The sequence below is a fragment of the Myodes glareolus genome, chromosome 22 (genome assembly GCF_982192425.1).
Source record: "Myodes glareolus chromosome 22, mMyoGla1.1, whole genome shotgun sequence".
Taxonomy (NCBI): Eukaryota; Metazoa; Chordata; class Mammalia; order Rodentia; family Cricetidae; genus Myodes; species Myodes glareolus.
The window spans coordinates 5,472,940-5,494,123 of record NC_142047.1 but is presented as its reverse complement, the minus strand read 5'-3'; the positions used below and the strand labels follow the sequence as shown (position 1 = coordinate 5,494,123).

At 43.5% G+C, this 21,184-nt stretch overlaps 1 protein-coding gene across 4 annotated transcripts in view; it reads right to left on the bottom strand.

Moving 5' to 3' along the window:
- The window catches only part of LOC125407523 (protein arginine N-methyltransferase 9), a 37,450-nt gene extending 20,462 nt beyond the window's left edge, over positions 1-16,988 (bottom strand). The window contains exons 1-6 of one of the 4 annotated variants that reach the window (XM_087900610.1): positions 16,609-16,988; positions 11,361-11,509; positions 8,228-8,464; positions 6,084-6,251; positions 3,580-3,682; positions 2,267-2,373 (exon numbers count right to left, since the gene is read on the bottom strand). In XM_087900610.1, coding sequence (XP_087756736.1) covers positions 2,267-2,373; positions 3,580-3,682; positions 6,084-6,251; positions 8,228-8,464; positions 11,361-11,509; positions 16,609-16,797 — 953 coding nt within the window. In that variant the 5' untranslated portion in view covers positions 16,798-16,988. Of the gene's footprint in view, positions 1-2,266; positions 2,374-3,579; positions 3,683-6,083; positions 6,252-8,227; positions 8,465-11,360; positions 11,510-16,608 lie in introns of those variants that run through there. The other 3 variants (XM_087900611.1, XM_087900612.1, XM_087900613.1) reach the window with 3 other exon arrangements.
- Positions 16,989-21,184: the final 4,196 nt, after the last annotated feature.

Genomic DNA, 21,184 nt, shown 5'->3' with positions numbered 1-21,184 from the left:
AACATTGAAGATCTTTCCATTTTCTTATATCTTCTTCAATTTCTTTCTTCAAAGATTTAAAGTTCTTATAATACAGGTCTTTCACTTGCTTGATTAGAATTACCCCCAAGATATTTTATTTTATTTGTATTTTAATTTAAAAATCTTGCCTGAAGAACAGAATGTAAAAGAGCCACACTGGCCAGCCGTCCAGGCCAGGCAGTGATTTAAAGTGTTTCCCCACATTAAGGAATGGGAAAAACCATTCAAAAGGAGGGATCTGGGTCTCGTATGATGATTGCTAGATGTTTGAAATCAGAATGATAAAATGAGACAATATGTAATTTAAATGTCCTAATTGCTTGTTCTTTATACAACCAAACACCACTACCTGCAGAAAGTAACCCCAAGGGTTCTCAAAGGAATGAAATCTGGCAGATGGATGTGTTCCATTTTGTAGAATTTGGAAAACTAAAATATGTACATCACACCACTAATAACTATTACTGAAGTTACCAAGAAAAACAATACTAAAATGTATCTTCACAATTGGAAATCCTTACTTGAACTTCAATTAAAATAAATCTGAACTTACTATTTTTCTACACAAACTTCTCACCCAGTGAGGTAACAGAAAGCTGTAGGAAAAGTTTAGTTAGAAAAAGCTAGCTTCCACTATCCTGAGTGAGATATCCCAGACTCAAAAAGATAAATATGGTATATACTCACTCATTAGTGGACTCTAGCTATAAACAAAGGACATTAAGCCTAGAAAAGCCAAATAACAAAGTGATCCCAAAGAAAAACATATATAGATCCTCTTGGAAATTGGAAGCAAACAAGATTGCCGGGCAAAAGTTGGGAGCATAGGCGTGGGGATAGGGATGTGGGTAGGTTTGGGGGAAGGGGAGGGGGGAGAGAGAAGGGAGAAGGGAAAGACTGGAGAGAACTTGGGGGGAGTGGGGGAGTGGGGGAGTGGAGATGGAGGAAGGGCGGATATAGGAGCAGGGAAGAAGATATCTACATAAAGGGGGTCATTTTAGGGTTGACAAAAGACTTGTCTCTAGAAGGGATCCCAGGTGTCCACGGGGATGTCCCCAGCTAGGTCCTGGGATAGCAGAGTAGAGGGTGCCTGAATTGGCCTTTCCCCACTAACACACTGATGATTATCTCAAATATCTCCATAGAATCTACATCTGGCGACGGATAGAGATAGAGACAAAGTTCCTCATCAGAGCAACACACTGAGCTCCCAAGGTCCAATTGAAGAGCAGAAGAAGGGAGAAGATGAGTAAGGAAGTCTGGACAGCGAGGGGTTGGTCCACCCACTGAGACAGTGTGCCTGTTCTAATGGGAGCTCACCAAATCCAGCTGGACTGGGACTGAATGAGCATGCGACCAAACCAGACTCTCTGAATGTGGCTGAAATGGGGGGGCTGATTGAGAAACCATTGATAAAGAACCTTCATCTGGCAATGGATGGAGACAGAGACAGAGACCCATACTGGAGAACTGGACTGAGGTCCCAAGGCCCAGATGAAGAGCAGGAGGAGGAAGAACATGAGAAGGAAGTCAGAACCGAAACGGATGTGCCCACCCATGGAGACGGTGGGACTGATCTAATGGGAGCTCACCAAGGCCAGCTGGAATGAGACTGAACGAGTATGTGATCAAACCGGACTCTCTGAATGTGGATGACAATGAGGGCTGACTGAGAAGCCAATGAAAATGACACCAGATTTTGATTCTACTGCATGTACTGGCTTTTTGGGAGCCTAGTCTATTTGGATGCACACCTTCCTAGACCAGGATGGAGGGGGGGGGGCCTTGGACCTTCCACAGGGCTGGACACCCACCCTGACTTCTCTTAGCGAGGGGGAGGAGTGGGGGGAGTGGGAGTCAAATGGGAGGATGGGAGAAGGTGGAAATTTTTGAGAAAGAAAGAAAGAGAGAGAGAGAGAGAGAAAGAGAGACAGACAGACAGACAGACAGACAGAAAAAGCTAGCTTCAGTAGTAGAGTTCTACTTACATAAGACTAATTAAACATGATAAGCATGCACGAAGCTTGGAAGTAGTGTTTTTCTTTTTGGCAGGGGGAAAAGAGATGGGGAAGCTTTCTGAGACAGAGTTTCTCTGGATAGTCCTGGCTGTCCCGGAACTTGCTCTGTAGACCAGACTGGCCTCAAAAATCAGAGATCTGCCTGCCTCTGTCCACCCCCATCCCCAGTGCTGGAAATAAAGGTGTGTGCCACCACTCCCAACTTAGAGTCTTCTTCTCCCACTTACCTATGATGTCTTCGTATCTCTGAACACTCTACCGCCATCCCAAATATAACAACACTCGCTGGTATAACTTTCCCATACTGTCCACAATTTCCATTTGCTTCTTTGGTCTGAAAATATAATAAAAGTCACATCATTATATATACAAGTAAGTTTGTGTATATATACAGGTTAAGGAATTTTTCTTTTAAAAACTATTTTTATTGTTTTCTGTGTTTAGAATACAAGTACGAAAAAGAGAGAGGTATAAAGCTATATCAGTTTAGGATATAAAACTTTAAAAAAAAATGAGCCTGATGGTGGTGACACATGTCTTTAATCCCAGCACTCAGGGGGCACAGGTAGGCAGAACTCTGCAAGGTCAAGGCCAGCCTGATATACAGACAGAGTTCCAGGACAGCCAGGGCTACACAGAGAAACTCTGACTTCAAAACAAAAAACAAAACAATAATGGAGGAAGTGGAGAGATGACTGAGGTTGAGAGCAGTGGCTGCTCTGGTAGAGGGCCCAGGTTCAATTCCCAGGAACCACAAGCAGCTCACAGCCATCTCTAGCTCCAGCCCCACAGGGTCAATGCGTTCTGACCTCCCCAAACACTGCACACATGACAGGCGCGCATACACATTCAACAGGCACACATGGCAAACACTCAAACAAAATGAAAGTAAATACATATTTAAAAACAGAAAGAAGATAAAAGGAGGCTCGAAACACAGCTCAACAGTGGAGCGCACGGGCCATGTGTGAGGAACCAAGTTCAACTCTTAGCAACAAAATAGAAAAATATCAAAGTCATCATTATTTCTTTGAAAAATAAACTGTTTTTGCATGTTAAATACATATCTTCTGTACACAGTGGACTTTACTTAAGTCTCTTTCTATATTCAGTATACAAGGTAAATGAACTGTACTATGTATATGGCACGTGGGCTGCAGCAGAGGAGTTCAGAGCTCTGTCTAGAGCCTGAAATCACTGAGGACCTTAAAACATTACTGAACTAACATTACTATCTTCTTTTTCAGAGATGTGCCAAAATCCCAAACACCGACACTGTGCGGGCCAAAGGACTCCCTCTCCTACAACTATACTCAAACAAGGTCATTCATTCACCTCCCTTCCCGTCGCACTCTTCTCTGTAAACCTTCCTGGGACACACAGTGCACACCATGTGTACACCACTATAGAATGCTTCTCCTTGTGTTTCTCTCCAGGTATACAGACATACTCTGATATATTTCTGAACATCCTCAGGACTCAATGCACCTTTTGAAATAGTAAATTCTTTATCAAACTTGAGTGTTTTTACATGGCTTACCTTTGGTTGCAGAAGCAAATGCTCCCATGCATGAATTAAACTCTCCACAATTCCTTCTCCAAACACACCTGCATCGACAGTTTCTGTTACAACTAGGGACACTCTATAGAATGATGTTTTAAAGATACGTGTGAGTAAAATGACATGCTATTTATTTAAAGCTGTCAAAGATGAGACAAGAGAAAAAGGCAAATATATTATAGAAAATCCTGTGTAAAGTTTTCTAATACATTGCATTTTAGCACCTTCTCCCAAACCCTGAGGTACTGCTTGGGTTCCTCGCTTCATCAGTTCCTCTTCCTTGCTCTGGGCATAAAAGGACTACCTTCTCAGACGGTCATTCACCGCCTAAGTCCTGAAGAGTAAGAGGTGCTCACATTTTTCCTGGTCTCATCATTGACATCAAGCATTTAGCACCTAACTCTAACATTCCATACAAATGTTCTTCTACCAGCCTAGAATGACGCCTTATGTCTGTGGTCCCTGAAGTTGGATTGTGGAAGCAAGAGGATCACACAGAAGTTAAAGGTAATCTTTGACATGTAGTGGGTTTGAAATCAGCCCAGGCTACATGAAACCATGCATTAAAAAAGCAAAAATAAATCAGGGAGGGACTACATCCATACATAAATGACCCTTCTTAAAATGAATTTTTATTTTGTTTTTGTTTTTATGAGACAGGATTTGTCTGTGTAGCCCTGTAGACGAGGATGGCTTCAAACCCAAAAATCCTCCTGCCTCTGCCTCCTGAGTGCTAGGACTAAATGCCTGTGCCACCACTTCCCAAACACATCTATTTTGTGTGTGAATCGGTTCTCTTCTTTTACCTTATGGGATTGAGGGATTGAACTCAGGTCATCAGCCTTAGCAACAAGCGTCCTTACCCAGTGAGCCACCTTGCCAGTCCAGTTATACTTCTCGCTGTTCAAATAACACCTAATGCTGATAAGAACCTTCCCTTCCAAAACTTCCCCCTCCCCTTCCCTGGGCCTGACCGCCCTGTCTCACCACTCCTCCAGTCTCCACAACAACCCCACTCCATGGTTATGTGCTCTTACTCATTCATTCGTTCTTTCTAGAAAACCCAAGGACATTCAGAAATCCGACCTTTTCTGAATTCCTTTAGCTTTCACTGTCAGCATCACTCACTTCTGTAGTCTAAAGACATCCATAAATTCCATAAGTACTCCTTATGCCCTCTCTAGATTTACAGGTATCTTAACAGTAGGGATGACTTGGGTATCCTCCACAGTACCTAGACCCAATTAGACCCACAGACAGGAAACATTCAATATTTGTGACTGCATACACTTAGAATACGCAAAATCCTCAAATCATCGAGCCCTGCAACTTAGTTCAGAAATCTGCTTAGTGTCAAAGTGAACAAATAAGAGTCTGAGTTCAAAGCTCTATTTCATTTGCTTCAAAAGCAGTCTGTGAGGAAAATACAAATTAAAGTAACCTTAGCTTCAAGTCACTCCAAATCTTATGTGGAAGCCCTAATCCTATATTTAGAGACAGAGCCCTTAGGAGGTAATCAAGGTTAAAGTCACCAACATGAGGTTCTAATTCAACAGGACTGGTGTCCTACTGAAAGAGCAAACAGGAGCAATAAGTCACACACAGAGCAAAGGTCACATGAGGATACAAAGAGCATGGAGCCCACTGCTGCCCACTGCAGCCAGGAGAAACTCTGCCTGAAAACTTTTGTGTCTGCTGTTTAAATTGTGACCTTAGGCTCCTAAGACAACTTAGGACGCTTTTGTTTTTATAGTGAGTACACACCTGCACTAACAATCTGATAATCACCTTCACGAACAAAGACTACTGGAAAGTTTAAGTACCATGCACACTTATTAAAACTGAAAAAAGACTTAAAAATAGGAGTTCAAATATCAATAGAGTATAATAAATTCTTCATATGTAGACTACATTTACGTAAGCCAGAAGACAGACAGCATAGGCAGAGTTACAAGACAAGTGTCACCTTAAGAAAAGGGAAAGTTCTTTGAAACGGTGGGCCAGGTGATTTTTAAATCCCTGCTTCTTCTAATCTTCATTGTTCTCCTGACCGCACTGAGATGCAGATGAATACTCAAGGTTGCTAAACCTGTACATTTGAGAGATGCAAGGCAAAATACACTGCCAACTGGCACTTCTAACCCTCCATTTTCAACAAGGACAGTAATGATGTCTGCTCAGTGTAGAATGTTCACACTTTATACACAGTTATTTAACACTGCTGACCTACAGGAAGTCTATCCACTTTTATGGAAATATAAACATGAGCTTATGTGATGTGTTAAAGATGGTTTTTTGTTCAAATCCTCACTATCAGTTTTCCTTGAGTTCTTGGGTACTCTCTAAAAAGCACGTTATCATAAAATCCTGTATCTTATTAAACTGGCTAGTAACCGTACCGTCACAAAATGAGGACGCTAACACTTTCGTTTATGCAGAAGGCTGGAAATGTGTCTCATGGTTTTGGAGAGTTATAAACACACCTTTCAGGAATGTGCTTTGGAATTTCTATATCAAGTGACTTCATATGTAGGAGCTTAATTCCAGCTTCCATCTTGTTCGCAGTCACTACATCTCGGGCAAGCTCATACATGGTCTTGGATAATTCACAGGCATACACTGAGTGTGCACCGGCTTTTTTAGCAAACATGCTGCAAAAGAAGAAAAGTCCATTGTATCTTTTCCCAATTTCAATAAAATTATAATTCTTCAAACATGGATCTTCCTTCCATTCTTCAATATAACTATTATTTGCTCTGCTTTAAAAGATTAGGGCTAGCAAGATGGCTCAACAGGTAAAAACACTTGCCATTCAATCTGACAACCCATGTTCAGTCTCTGAAACCTACAGTGGAAAGAGAAAACTGACTCCTGAGAGTTAACTTCTGACTTCCACATGCGTACTGTGGTGCACAGGCTTGCACGTGCATGTGTACACACAAAATATGTAGACATACACAGTAATAATAATATAATTAAACCAGGCAGTGATGGAGTGAATCTTTGTTTTTATGATTTATTTATTACATATATAATATTCTGTCTGCACATATGCCTACAGGCTAGAAGAGGGCACCAGATCACATTATAGATAGTTGTAAGTCACCATGTGATTGCTAGGAATTAAACTCTGGACCTCTGGAAGAACAGTCAGTGTTCTTGACCTCTGAGCCATCTCTCCAGTCCCTGGCGGAGCACATCTTTAATCCTAGAACTCAAGAGGCAGAGGCAGGTAGACCTCTGTGAGTTCAAGGCCAGCCTGGTCTACAGAATGAGTTCTAGAACAACCAGAGGTACACAGATAAACTGTATCGGAAAACCAATATATATTTATATTATATATATATAAAATAAATTATGTTTTTTATATATTAGATATGTATATTTTATATATAATCTAATTAAAAATTAATTAGCTAAGATAAGGCCAAGTAGGACAGTGCATGCCTTTAATCCCTGCACTTAGGAAGTTGAAGCAGGTGGATCCCTGTGGGGTCCAGGCCAGCTTACTCTACACCTCTACACAGCAAGCTCTAGGACAGCCAAAGATACATAGTGAGAACCTATCTCAAAAAGACTTAGCCCGGCGGTGGTGGCGCGCGCCTTTAATCCCAGCACTTCAGAGGCAGAGGCAGGTGGATCTCTGTGAGTTCAAGGCCAGCCTGGTAACAAGAGCTAATTCCAGGACAGCTAAGACTGTAACACAGGGAAACCCAGTCTCGAAAAACACACACACACACACACAAAATTTTTAAAAATTAAGATAAAAAGAATTGGGTATGTTGGAGCACATCTTTAATTTCAGCACTTGGGAGGCAGAAGCAGGTGGATCTGTGTGAGTTCAAGACCAGCCTAGTCTACAGAGAGCATTTTAGGACAGCCAGGGCTACGCAGAGAAACCCTGTCTCAAAAAAAAAAAAAAAGAAAGAAAAGAAAATAGTAATAATAACAACAACAATAATAATAAATAAAAGAAAGAATGAACTAGAATATCTTTTAAAAACAATCCAGTAAATAATGACATCCACACAGTTTTTCAGACAGGGTCTGTCTATATGGCATTGGCTGTCCCACAACTCACTCTGTAGACCAGGCTGGCCTCAAAGTCACAGAGCTCCTCCTGCCTCTGGCTCCCAAGTGCTGGGATTAAAGGCATGCACCACCACACCCAGCTCAGCATCCACACAATTAAGACATGACTGATAAGAAGCTTGCTTAATGGGCTTTCTAGAATCCACCAGAATGTTAACATAAAAAAATATTCTAAAATTCATTATTCAGAATTTGAATAACCCCAAGTTTTCCTTAGTTTTCTTGAATTTTTGAGAGTAAAAATTACAATAGTAATAGTTAATCCCAGCACTCAGGAAGCAGAGGCGGATCCCTGTGAGTTCAAGGCCAACCTGGTCTACAAAGTGAGCTCCAGAACAGCCAGAACTGTTACACAGAGAAACCCTGTCTCAAAAAAAAAAAAAAAAAAGAAAGAAAGAAAGAAAGAAAAGAATGAATACTCTAACAATATTTTGAAAAACAACTGCTATTCTTATATACCAATGTTACAATTCTGGTAGCTAACAAAACTGTTTATTCACATAAATATAATAATAAAACAATAATTTTAACAAACCTCAGTATTCCAGTTCCTGCGCCAATATCTAAAACACTCTTGGACCCCAAGCTCACTGCCTTCTGGATGGCTGCATTGTAAATCCTGTTCCTCTTGGTGTCATTGAGCATGACGAAGTGCCAGCGCTCCACCAGCCAGTTTGCAACACGATAGAAGTTCTCCTTTGCATCACTGAAATCAGGGTTGAGCTTCACCGCTTTATGAAAATACCCAGCTGCCTCATCTCGAAAGCCCATTCTACAGGGGGAAAAACAGAATACTTCAACTCTATGTGATTAGTTACAGTGCCTCTGTTTACGCACTGACCAAGTCTGAGAACCCTTCATCACTACCCCACACCCCAGAGCAGTCTACTCCTTGGTAAATTTCTCCTTCTGTGGGGACGGCACTCTCCTGACTTCTGAATTTCCACCTATGCATCGCAGAGATTCTGGGGGTGGGAGTGGGGGTGTCAAAGGCATTAGTGTGTACTGAATATGAGCATATAAAAAATTTTAGAAAGGGGGAAATACTACCAAGTCATCTGAATGTTGCTTCTCAAACTGTGGTAAAAAACTCCGACACTGTTTAAAATAGTTACTCATAGGCTGACTGCGCTGCCCATACCCAGTATGTGTCTCACGGGATATCGGAATTCAGTAGCATCCAAAACTGGTCTATACTTTGTTCGCCCATGAGCTCCTTGACTGGAGATATGGATGTCCACTACTATCAAATTCTATACACGGCTGTCACAAATCAGTAATTTACAGACCCACACATTCAACAGAGCAGAACAAGGAGAATTCTCACTTGTTTCTTCACAAGCACCTTTATTCGCCATCCATTCTAAAGAAACTTAATCATCACTATTCATTCTAGGCATAGACAGATGAGACCAACTAACAAAAGGGCAACACTATGTTAAATTACAGGCATTCATGCTTTAGTTTAAAACTGAAAAATTTAAGGTCAGTATATGTTACTTCTTTCTTACCCTGAAAATAAAGGTATCTTTTTATTTTCTGAAACTGCATAGCACACGTCACAGTAGAAAACATATGATATTAATGTGAACAGGCCTCGTCATGCTGAACCAAAATGTGTAACAAAGGAAGACTACTGCTCAATTAATTTGTCAGAACTGAAAAGAATGCATACACTCCCTTCTCCAGAGCCCTAGCCCTGCACAGTCCTGAGTCAGGGAAGGGCCCCTTGGGAGTAGGAGACAAAACTATTAGGTTGATTATTGTGCTAGTCTGAATGTAGGGAGTGGCACTATTAGATGTGGCTCTGTTGGAGTAGGTACGGCCTTGTTGAAGGAAGTGTGTCACTGTGGGGGCGGGCTTAAGGTCTCATGTATGCTTAAGCCATGTCCCGTGTCTCAGGTCACTTCATCTTACTGATCAAGATGTAGGACTCTCGGCTCCAGCAACACCACGTCTGCCTGCACACTCCCAGCATGATGATGATGGGCTAATCTCTGAAACTGGATGTTTTCCTTTAAAAGTTGTCGTGGTCATGGTGGCTCTTCACGGCAACAGAAACCCTAACTAAAATAATTATCAACAGCCAACAGAATCTAGATATATTTAAGAGAAATTCTGTGCGCACTAAGGTGCTTTTTAGTTTATTACTAATAACATCAATGACCTGAGAGGATGCATGGTAGAGAAATGCACGCGAATAACTAGAAGGAATATATAAAATAAGACTCATTTAGTAAATTCTTAAATTTGAAATTGCGGGGTTGGAGAGATGGTTCAGTAGTTCAGAGCACTGGCTGCTCTTCCAGAGGTTCTGAGTTCAATTCCCAGCAACCACATGGTGGCTCACAGCCATCTATAATGAGATCTGGTGCCCTCTTCTGGTGTGCAGGCAGACATGGAAGGAATGCTGTATACATAATAAATAAATAAATCTTAAAAAAAAATTTGAAATTGCAACTTGTCAATTAGGCAGAACCAAATTATGTACAGAGTTTATATAGCAGGCTTGACTGGTGACCTCTGAGAAGCCTACTTACAAGGCTGACCTGACTGGCACGTAAGTACTTAGACGGACGAAGATTTTCACTGTCTGAACTGATGATGAGTGATTCAGTGTGCCTCGATGTCTACATAAGTTACCTCCCTATGCATGGGGGCGCAGCATCCGACGGTGTGGCATCAGCAGCAATGATGGCAGCTTATCCTTGACTCCACCCAGTGGAGTCTCATCAACAGAGTGCTCCCAATTTTATATTTCCCCATCAGGCTTTCTTTGGCACCCCAAAAGGAAAAATTCTAGCAAGTTCTCAAGACTTTCTGGCAAGACATCTCGTGAACCACAGCAGTGCCTTTTCAAACAAAGACAGGCTCTGAGTTCAGTAAAGAAACTGCTTCCTTCAATACTTCCTCAGTCTCCATGGATCAAACCCTTAAACAATAAACTATAAAACTGCGATGGCCAGCAAGATGGCCCGGCAGATAAGGGTTCTTCCCACTAAGCCTGAAAACCTTAGTTCAATCCCAAAACCAACATGGTAGAGGGAGAGAACCAACTCCCAAAAGTTGTCCTCTGGCTGGGCAGTGGTGGTGCATGCCTTTAATCCCAGCACTTGGGAGGCAGAGGCAGGCGGATCTCTGTGAGTTCGAGGCCAGCCTGGACTACAAGAGCTAGTTCCAGGACAGGCTCCAAAGCTACAGAGAAACCCTGTCTTGAAAAACAAAACAAAACAAAACAAAACAAATTGTCCTCTGATAATCCACAGGCACATTACAGCACATTACCCACACACGTGTACAAATGCACACATATACCCAGATGTGCACATAAAATAAATCTAATTTTAAATTCCAGATTACATACCATATTTACTATCCTTACATTCTTTTGAGTTCTCCTTATTACTAACTAATCACTCATTCTTTTGATCCTGTTATAGTTAAGTACTTACATTAACCTTTCCCTATTTAAATCACGCTATCTATAGGCATGGTAGTGCATACATGTAGTCTCAGGCTAAAACATCTCATAAGTCCACAAATTCCAGCCCAGACTGAGCTGGCGGAAAGACTCCATCTCAAAACTAACAAAATTAATGCATAACTTACACTTGCTTTGGACTGATAAAGAACAGTCTTCAACAAGTAAGAGTGAAGTCACTACAAACCTGAAGAGATGCTCTCCCATACTATTGCAAATCACTTCATCATCAGGAAAGAGTTCCAAGGCCTGCTCATAGCAACCAAGTAAGTCCTGAACTCGACTGAGTGCATCAAGCTCTTCAGCCCACTTGAAAAGTGTATACTGAAAAGTTTCCTTTACAAACAAGAAAAAAAGACAAATTAGCAAACAGGAATAAAGAACACACAACTCTAACTGAAGACTGCAGCAAATGGAATGGTAACTGAAATGAATGATGACCTGAAATCACTAATTTTCAGAAAGTACTGTTTACCAAATGTGGTGGTTCAAATAAGAATGGTCCCATAGACTCATATATTTGAATGCTAAGTCACCAAGGAGAGGTACTTGTTTGAGAAGGATTAGGAGGTGTGGCCTGGTTGGAGGAAGTATGTCACTGTGGGTGGGCTCTAAAGTTTCAAAAGTCCAAGCCAAGTCTAGTGCCTGTCTCTCCCACAGCCCCTTCCTTCCTTCCCTTCCTGCAGAGCAGGATGCAGCTCGAAGTGATTGCTCCAGGGCCATGCACACTTCCTGCCATGCTCCCCACAGGGATAATAATGGACGAAACCTCTGAAACTGAATTAAATTAAATGCTTTCTCTTCTAAGAGCTGCCTAGGTCATGGAGATTCTTCACAGCAATACAGCAGTGACTATGATACCAAATAAGCACATGTAAAAAAAAATACTATGTAGAATCAGACAGTAGTATCTTCCTGTAAACATCTGTTCTTAGCTGCCTCTCTCCTGTCTCTGCTTTTGGCAGGTAGCTAAGCATCACGAGTGTTCTTGTTCATCCTTATTCATCCCTAGTACACAACCACATATGTGCTAATGATGTAGCACGTACACAACTCTTAGGCCCTGGTTTTCCAGCCCCCAGACTCTGGCTGTCTCCACCCATCACACATAGGTCTTCAGTCATCTCATCAACCAATGTGCAAAGAACTAGAATGAAAACTCAAAGATGCACATGAATGTTGCTTCTATCTTAATAGAATCCCGTAGGCAGAAATTTAACAATCTTTAAAAAGTTCAACATGTCCTCAATTGTCACACCACCTTTCCTTCACAGGATACAAAAGGATACAAAGGTATTATTCCGTCTCAAACCACAAATCACTACTTACTGCTACCCTGTTATATAAGGTTCCTCCAAGAATAGAACATTCCATCCTTTAGGAAAGTTCCCTAAAACAGAAGGTAAACAACACAAGATAGCTTCAGGACGTCCCTGAAAATGGGCAGATTCAGTGCGCCTCTACCTCCCATGCACTCTCACAATAGTGCTGAGAGTCACTCAGACAAGCCAAGCTGCCAGGAAGACTTTTGAGATCAGGCCAGCTAGCCTGGAACAAGCAGAAACCAGCCAGGCTACCAGGAAGAGGTGTAGACCAGAGGCAGCTGGAGAGGATGCTCTCGAGTCTGTTGTGCTGCCAGCAGGCTGTGCAGAGTGCTTCAGTTTCCAGTTTTGTGAGCTGTCGTCCATGCTGGGGTGGGCTTTGATGATATACCTGTCTTTAAGCTATTTCTGTCCCTCTAAGTAACCCCAATAAAACTCAATGGTTCACTAAGTTAGTCTTTCGTGGTATCTAATTTTGGTCTGTCAGGGGATCCCTACCTGGGTAAGTAGGCATGTATGCTATGTTCCCCTAAGTTCTGTCACAACACACCCTACTCTACTATCTTTAAATGTGCTGCTTTCTGACAGGCTCTACTGCTCCAGCCTAACCTGGCCCTTAATCACTTGGTGGAGTGCAGTGACTGTCTTCTCACTGCCCACCCAGCTCCAGTCTCATCTTCCTGCAGCTGTTTTCCATGATACTGCACTATGGAGAAAAGGCAGGCTCTGACATTCCAGTTTTCAGGACAACAAACTTTACACATAAGAGTTAATATTGGGGGCTGGAGAGATGGCTCAGAGGTTGAGAGCACTGACCGCTCTTCCTGAGGTCCTGAATTCAATTCCCAGAAACCACATGGAGACTCACAACCACCTGTAATGAGATCTGGTACCCTCTCTGGTATGGAGGTGTACAGGCAGTAGAAACATTGTATATTTAATAAATAAATCTTTTTAAAAAAGTTAGTATTGGAATTATAACAGTTTACTAGAAAAACAAAGATAATGAAGGAGATTCTATTATATGGTAGATACTCTAGATAGCTAGATATTATATAAATGGATCAAGAGTTCTATAGATTAATAGATTGCTCAGTGGTTGAATACTCCTTCCTAGGATGCTTAAGGCCCTGGGTTTGGTCCTTGGTAACAACAAAAATAAGTAAATGAATAAAACAGCTAACAGGCTGTAGAGATGGTTCAGTAAAGGAAGAGGCAGATAGATCTCTCAGTTCGAGGCCAGTCTAGTCTACAAAGCAAGTTCCAGGACAGCCAAAGCGATACCGAAAAACCTTGTCTCAGGAGGGGGGAAAAGAGTACTTGTTGTTCTTGCAGAAGACCCAGGTTAAGTACCCCAGACTGCAGCCCACAACTGGCTATAACTCCAGCTCCAAGGAATCCAATGCCCTCTTCTGGTCTCCTTAGACACCTCCATGAAGGAACTCTAATCAGTCCAAGTGCAGCAAGCATGGGTCTGGTCTGGCTGGTCTTACCCTTCTCCCTCATTCCCTGTCTTGCTAAAAACCATTAGCTTACCATTTCTAAAGCTAGCCACCAAGGTCTATTCCCTTCTTTGGCCACTTCCTCCTCCTGAGGCTGACTACCAAGGGCCAGCTATCAAAGTATTGAAGTCCAGCAATCAAAAGCCCCCTTTGGCTTATCTGATTAACATTCCCAAGTAAAACTAAACACCTTATCCTAACACAGGGTCTCCCCCTTTACCTTTATAAACCACCAATTGCTTATGTGTCACGTCTGTCTCCTCCTTATCCAGGGGCAATACCCCTTCCCTTCTCCCTTGTTCCCGTCCCTTCCCCTTTCTCCCTGTCTTCTATCTCCTGTCTATGTCTCTTACTTCCCATCCAGTATCCCTCTGAGACAAATAAAAGTCCTTTGTGCTGAGAACTTGGTCTTGTGGTATCCTGAGCCAGAACTGCACACATGTGGTACATATCCACACATACAGGTAAATACTCATACCATACATATTAAATTTGAAAGTTTTAAAACACAAATGGTTTAATGTGACCAAAGTGTGGATATAGGTAGTAGAGAGGCTTTCAGAAAAGCAAACTTCAGTAAATGGGGCTTTTGCCAAACAAACAAACAAACAAAAAAACAACTTTGTTTCACATAAAACCAAGCCAGTTACTAAGCCCTACTGAATGCGGGCCATCACCAGCTTGTCTGTTTTTAATAAAAAGTTAGTAAAGGGTCGTATACAACCCTACCTCAAACTCATTATGTAGCTGAAGATAATCTGGAACTTCTGATCCTCCTGCCTCCACCCCCTAAGTGCTGGGATTACAAATGTGCGCTGCTGTGGAGTAGAACCCAGGGCCTCACGCTCAGGGCCATTCTATGGCAAGCTGTGTCTAGGCCTATTCCCCAAGTCAAGCAACTGCCATCTCGGAAGGAAGTTAGCTGTGCCCACTTGCCGAGATCATACCAGATGGACTTGTTGACTGTTTAAATCTCTCCCAGAAAGGCAGGATGGGTCATGAGACCCTCACCTGAGGATCCCGCTGTTCATACCACCTGTTGTATGCAACGCTGCCCTGACTGCATGGCCTCAAGCAGAATCTAGGGCTGTGGTTTGAGAATGCTCAAACTTTAATTAATGTTGTATTAATGCTGTGACCCTTTAATACAGTTCTTCATGTTAGGATGACCCCAATTATAAAATTATATTCATAACTGTAATTTTGCTATTTTATGAATCATAATGATCTGATATGCAAGATGTGTAGCCCAAAGGAGCCACAACTCAAGGTTAAGAACCTCTGGTCTACAGTATATAACCAGGGAAGACGGTGGTAGGCGGCGGGGAGAGACAAGCCGTGCAGGTCTGAGAAAGCTATCGTTCCTGCGGGTAAAGGCTTTCCAGTGCAGCCTTCTGTAGGGGAGCACCCACACTGCAGTAAGTAACCCCTCATCTGTGCTCTGTAAGCAAGCCCAGTGAATTCCCTGCTTCCCTGGAGACCTCAATTTGTTGTTGGGATCTTAGGAGAAAGGGCTGATACAGTTTATGTCTTCCTGGGATAGGAATTCTACCAACACAAGCACTCTACAGCATTCCACACTCACACCAACTATTCATCTTGTCCATTCACAGAAGCAGCAGTTAGAGCTGAGCCAAGAGAAATCGTGTTGATGAGACTACTTTCTACCCGAGGGAGCAAACTACCCAGAATGCTATGTAACAGATCCTGAAATGTCTGTGAATTACAAGAGCCTAATGTCCTACTGGACATAGGACAGACCACGCTGCTAAACAAGAAGGAAGACTGTCGCCTGCAAAATGTCAACAGTGTCAGGTTGAGAAATTCCGGAATAAACAAAGCAAGAAGGTCCACGGTTTAAACTGAATGTGCAATTCAACTGCTTTGTGAAACTGAGATTCTGACACATGAAAGTGTACAGTAGTTCAGCAGGGTAACTGCTGCACATGAGACGGACCATCAAAGAGTCCCTTAGGGTTGGACAATTTGTCCAACTCCGGGCGTACAGTATCCCTTGTACACATGATAATACAAAGTCTTCAAGGCAGGGCAAATTAAATTACACACTGGAGGAGAGACAGGACTACCTAGTGGCACGGGCATTTAAAGGACATTTGGATTTTTTTTTTCTTTTTGGTTTTTTCGAGACAGGGTTTCTCTGTGGGATAGTTCTGACTGTCCTGGAACTCATTCTAGACCAGGCTGACCTCGAACTCACAGAGATCCATCTGCATCTGCCCCTCGAGTGCTGGGATTAAAGGCGTGCACCACCATTGCCCAGCGGGCCTTTGGAATCTTAAGAGAGGTAGAAATTTTCAAACAGATGTGAGACAACTTTTGACTTTTGTTACTAAAACCTGACTGTACTGAGATGGGCTGCAGGAGAGCCCAGGAGGGAATCGACTTCCATAGTAGTTAGAAGCTTGAGGAGTCTCAGTCTCTATGTCATCAGTGTCTCTCTGTCTGTCTGTCTGTGTCTGTGTCTGTCTGTCTGTCTGTCTGTCTGTCTGTCTGTCTGTCTCTCTCTCTCTCTCTCACACACACACACACACACACACACACACACACACCCCACCCTGGGGTCGCAGTTAGGGTGGCAGGAAGGCCTCACCTTCACGTCGTCTTTGAGCTCCGGCGCCAGGCTGAGCACTAGGAGGTAATGAGCATAGGCAGTGCCGAAGTCCTGGGCGCCCAGACAGTGCTCAGCGCTCTGCAAGGACCGCGCCACCAGCCGATCCCGGCCGGCCGCACCTGCTCCACCGCCGGCGCCCCGCCGGGGTCTGGGCCGCGAGTTCGGCATGGCTCAGGCTCCGCTCCGAAGCCCTCGAGGAAAGCGCTCTCCTCCGGGAAAAGAGACTCTCGACGCCTCACTTCCCTAGCAGCCAAGGCAGCAACAGAAGGAGCAGAAGGAAAACGCTCTCACCGCTACACAGAGCGAAACCCCTCCTTCTCCGCATCCCGCAGCCCCGCGGACAAGAGGCGACGCGCGGTGATGACGCCACCCGTGCGCGCCCTCCCGGGTAAGCCCCACCCCCAGCGCCTGGGAGCTCTTGAGAGTGACTCCTTGTTCTAGGTGTGAGCTTTTTCCTCTCTCCCTCCTCCAGAGTGCAGCCACTGCGAGTGCCAAACCTTGCTTTTCAACTTGACAGGCCTGTGCGATGCTTAGGCCCTCTGGAGCATAGCGCGCGAGTCTCACTTTTGCAAAACGAAATAAAAGCACCTTAAATTTGGTTATGGTGTACTTTCTTAGCGTCAGATATCCTTTTTTTGTTCTTGGTTTTTTTTGGTTTTTTTGTTTTTCGAGACAAGGTTTCTCTGTAGGTTTGGAGTCTGTCCTGGAACTAGCTCTTGTAGACCATGCTAGCCTTGAACTCACAGACGTCCGCCTGCCTCTGCCTCCTGAGGGCTAGGGTTAAAGGCGTGCGCCACCACCGCCTGGCCAGATATTCTTTAAAAACAAAACCAAAGAAAACACGTGAGGCGAAACTTTGGGTTACACTCGATAAAGAAAGAAAAAGCAGTCTCCGAGAACTGCGTCCAGGTCACACAAGTCCTAGGATGGTACAGCTGAATCCGAATTTCCTGGTGACCTGTTACATTGACACAGAAGACTTGTGTCGCATGTGGCCTCTTAGATATAAGTCCGAAAGTTTTAAAAGATCTATAGGAATTATAGCGTTAGCTAATTTTGTTGCCATTTTCAAGAGATTAGTAGTGTGTAGAGTGGCTAATAAGAAGTGGAGGATAGAGTATTTTGGAGATCAAACAAAAAATTCTCTGGTTCTCCTAAAGTCAACCTTTGTGTGCCTTTTTGCTTTCTCTTGTGACTTATTCTCTGACCCACCCTTAAGCACAAACCTATGTACATTCTAACATAAGGACATAAAAAATTTTTAAAATTTTGCAGCATCAATATTTAGCTGGAAACAGGAAATTTTGCAAAAGTGCAAACCAACTGCCCTTGGCAGCTAGCCCCCTGTGACATCCAACTTTGTGGTCTAGACAGAAGCAGACTTAATGGCTCAGTGGAGGGTGGGGTGGGGGGCATGCACAGACCAGAAGTAGCCGCTTAAAGGAGGAAGGGGGTATGCTGAAGTGGTCCATACCCTGCATTTAGCAAGACCAACTCTCTTGCGGTTTTTGTCTATATATGTCAACCCCAAATGAGAAAGAGGAGCTCACCCCACCGTGCTGCATCGAGAGTGGTGGCTTTGAGCTCCCAGCTAGCTGGAAAGAATAAACTTTGCTTTTGCATTCTGGACTTGACTGGATTCTGGTATTGTCTCTCTGGGGGCCTCAAACTTGGGCACAACACTGATAAAATTTATTCAAAGATAGGAACCATTCTCAATCAATCTAGTTTATATAAAATAAGAACTTTAATAATTCTACCTTTGATGGAAAGTGTTTCTCTTGCCCTTTAGTTTTGCTTGTGCACTGTCCTAGCTATTCATATCCTCCGTATTTGCTGCTTTCTGTACTAAGCAATGTAGGATATAACTGTCCAGTATTTCTCTAAGAAGATGAAACACAGCCGGGCTGTGGTTGCACACGCCTTTAATCCTTGGGAGACAGAGGCAGGTGGATCTCTGTGAGCCACAGAGAAACCCTGTCTTGAAAAACCAAAAGAAGATGGAGGAGGAGAAGGAGGAGGAGGAGGAGGAGGAGGAGGAGAAGGAGGAGGAGGAGGAGGAGGAGGAGAAGGAGGAGGAGGAGGAGGTTGTTTCCAAACCAAAATATAGGAGCTGGGGATGTAGCTCCATCTGGAGAGACTCTCTGCTTCCTGACTGTGGATGCAATGTGAGAGGCCACCTTCAGCTCCCACTGCCGTGGCAGACTTTACCCTCCAACCTCCTCAAGTCTCAGCAACAGGAAATAACCAACACACCACATCACTGTGTTGAACACGGGGTTTCCAATGTTTCTGAAGATTTGGTGACTGAGGACAACGCCTCATGTTATTGATCTCTCAGGTATAAAGAAACGCCAACATTAGCACCTCAGCTCTCATCCTAAAGGGAATAAGAGATGGTTTATTCTGGAGCCATTTAGAGTGAGTACGGCCCAGGAACACAAATTTAGGTTACCCAAAATTCCATGTTCCAATGTGGAAGCCTTTTCACAGGATTTGCGCAGTTTTCCATCAAAGACAATCGTAAGTCAAGGCAGCTTCAATACATTTGTGGGCACACCAGAGCGGCAGGTCCATGGAGAAGTGGGGAGTGGTATTCTACAGGTGAACAGGCGATCTGACAACATTCTTAGAGCTTTGATTTGGAGAAGCTAATGTTCTGCTAAGTTAATAGCTTCAAGGAGGTTTTTATTTATTGTCATGAGGTGCTAGTTTCAATAGAGGGACAGCTGGGTGGTGGAGGCAGACACCTTTAATCTGAGCATTCAGGAAGCAGAGGAAGGTGGATCTACAGAGTTCCAGGCCAGCCTGGTCTACAGGGTGAATTCCAGGACAGCCCGGGATAGGCAACCAAACCCTGTGTGTTTTGAAAAGGCAAAAAAAAAAAAAAAAAAAAAAGAGGGAAGGAAGACAAGAAGAAACTCAGGTACTGAGTGCGGCAAGGAGCTAGAACTAGCACAAGGTAAAGTAATTAGCCTCTGGACCTATCAAATTCAAACCTCTGCACAGTATTGAAATTCTACCTAGTCTGACTGGCTCTTCAGACACAGCACAGACTCCTTCCAGGAGCGTTGCTGTTGTTGTTGTTCACAGCCAGACAGCATCTTTTCAGACATTTTTGTTCACACAAACTAAGTGAACTATTTTTTTCATAATGCAAAGTAAATTAAACCAGGTATGGGGAAGTACACCTGGAATAACAGCAGCACACAGGAAGTAGAGGCAGGAGGATTCTCATGAGTTCAGTGCCAGCTTTGGATGTGATATACATCTGATAGCCACATGCTGCGAACACATACACACATAGGAACTCACACACACATATACATAGGAACATACACATAGGAACACACACACATAGGAATATACATACATACACTAGGAACACACACAGAGTAGTAAAAATAATAATTAAGTGAATTTAGAAGGCAATGCCAGGCATGGAATTGCACCTGCAGTATAAGGAGTTGAGAGACAAAGGCAGGAGGATCAAAGGTTCCAGGCTATTTTTGTCTACATGGTAAATCTGATGCCAGCCTGGGCTACATAAAACCCTGAACGCTCCCATTTTGTGGGGAGCAGAGTCGATGTTGACCTTTTCCCATGACTCAGAGTTGCAACAAGGGGTCTATCTTCCACCTTCTGAGTGTTTGGACATAAGCTGCTCTTCCTCCCCTGTGAGCGCCCAGGTCTGTCTGTTCCGGGTTCTCCCTTAACAGCCTTCTCTCACCCGGTGTGTGCTTATGCTGCTGGGATAAGAAAGCATTGCTGAATCCAAAGCTGTGGAAATGTATTAAAATGTTTTCATTTCCTTTTTTAGACAGGGTCTCATGGAGCTCATGTTGTTCTTAACATATGTCTAGGGATGACCTTGAACTTCTGATCCTCCTGCCTTCACCCCCATATGGTAAGATTACCATGTATGCCAACATGCCTGGCGTGCCCTCCAAGTGCTAACCGGGCCCAGCTCTGCCTCGCTGATGGGATGAGGCTGTATGGTCATAGTCCAGGATGCCTGGAGTGTGATACAGGTAGAGAGTAAAGCTCCCAGCTTGTAGAAGAGATAAGTACCAAGCAGTCACCTGATCTGCTTGTTATATATTTCTCATTCTATATAGGAATAATGCAGAAGGTAAACCTAGGCCACCAGGCAACACAATCAGCTCTCTGCCCGTGAAATGTCAGTCATTGACATGACAGAAAACTAACTTCCAACTGTCACCCTCAGCAGTTTAAGCTTTTAGGGATCAAGACTCAGGACAAACCGGGATTTGTGGTTTTGACACAGAAAAGAATTTCAGGAGTGGCCTAGATGGCAAGGATATTTCAATAGGCTCGAAGGTGAGGAGATGTCTATGCAGAGAAAGCAGTCGCCTGAGGCCCTGCTGCCAGTGCCACCAGCTGAGCCCACCACCCTGCTGTTCTGATCCTCTGCAAGCCTGAATCTTACACTGAGACTTGGCATTGATGTGGGAGGAGCCATGAGCAAAGAACTCCAAAACTATGCTGGCTTCTGGTCAACTGTGATTGGTGCATGGCTCCGTGACCTCACAAG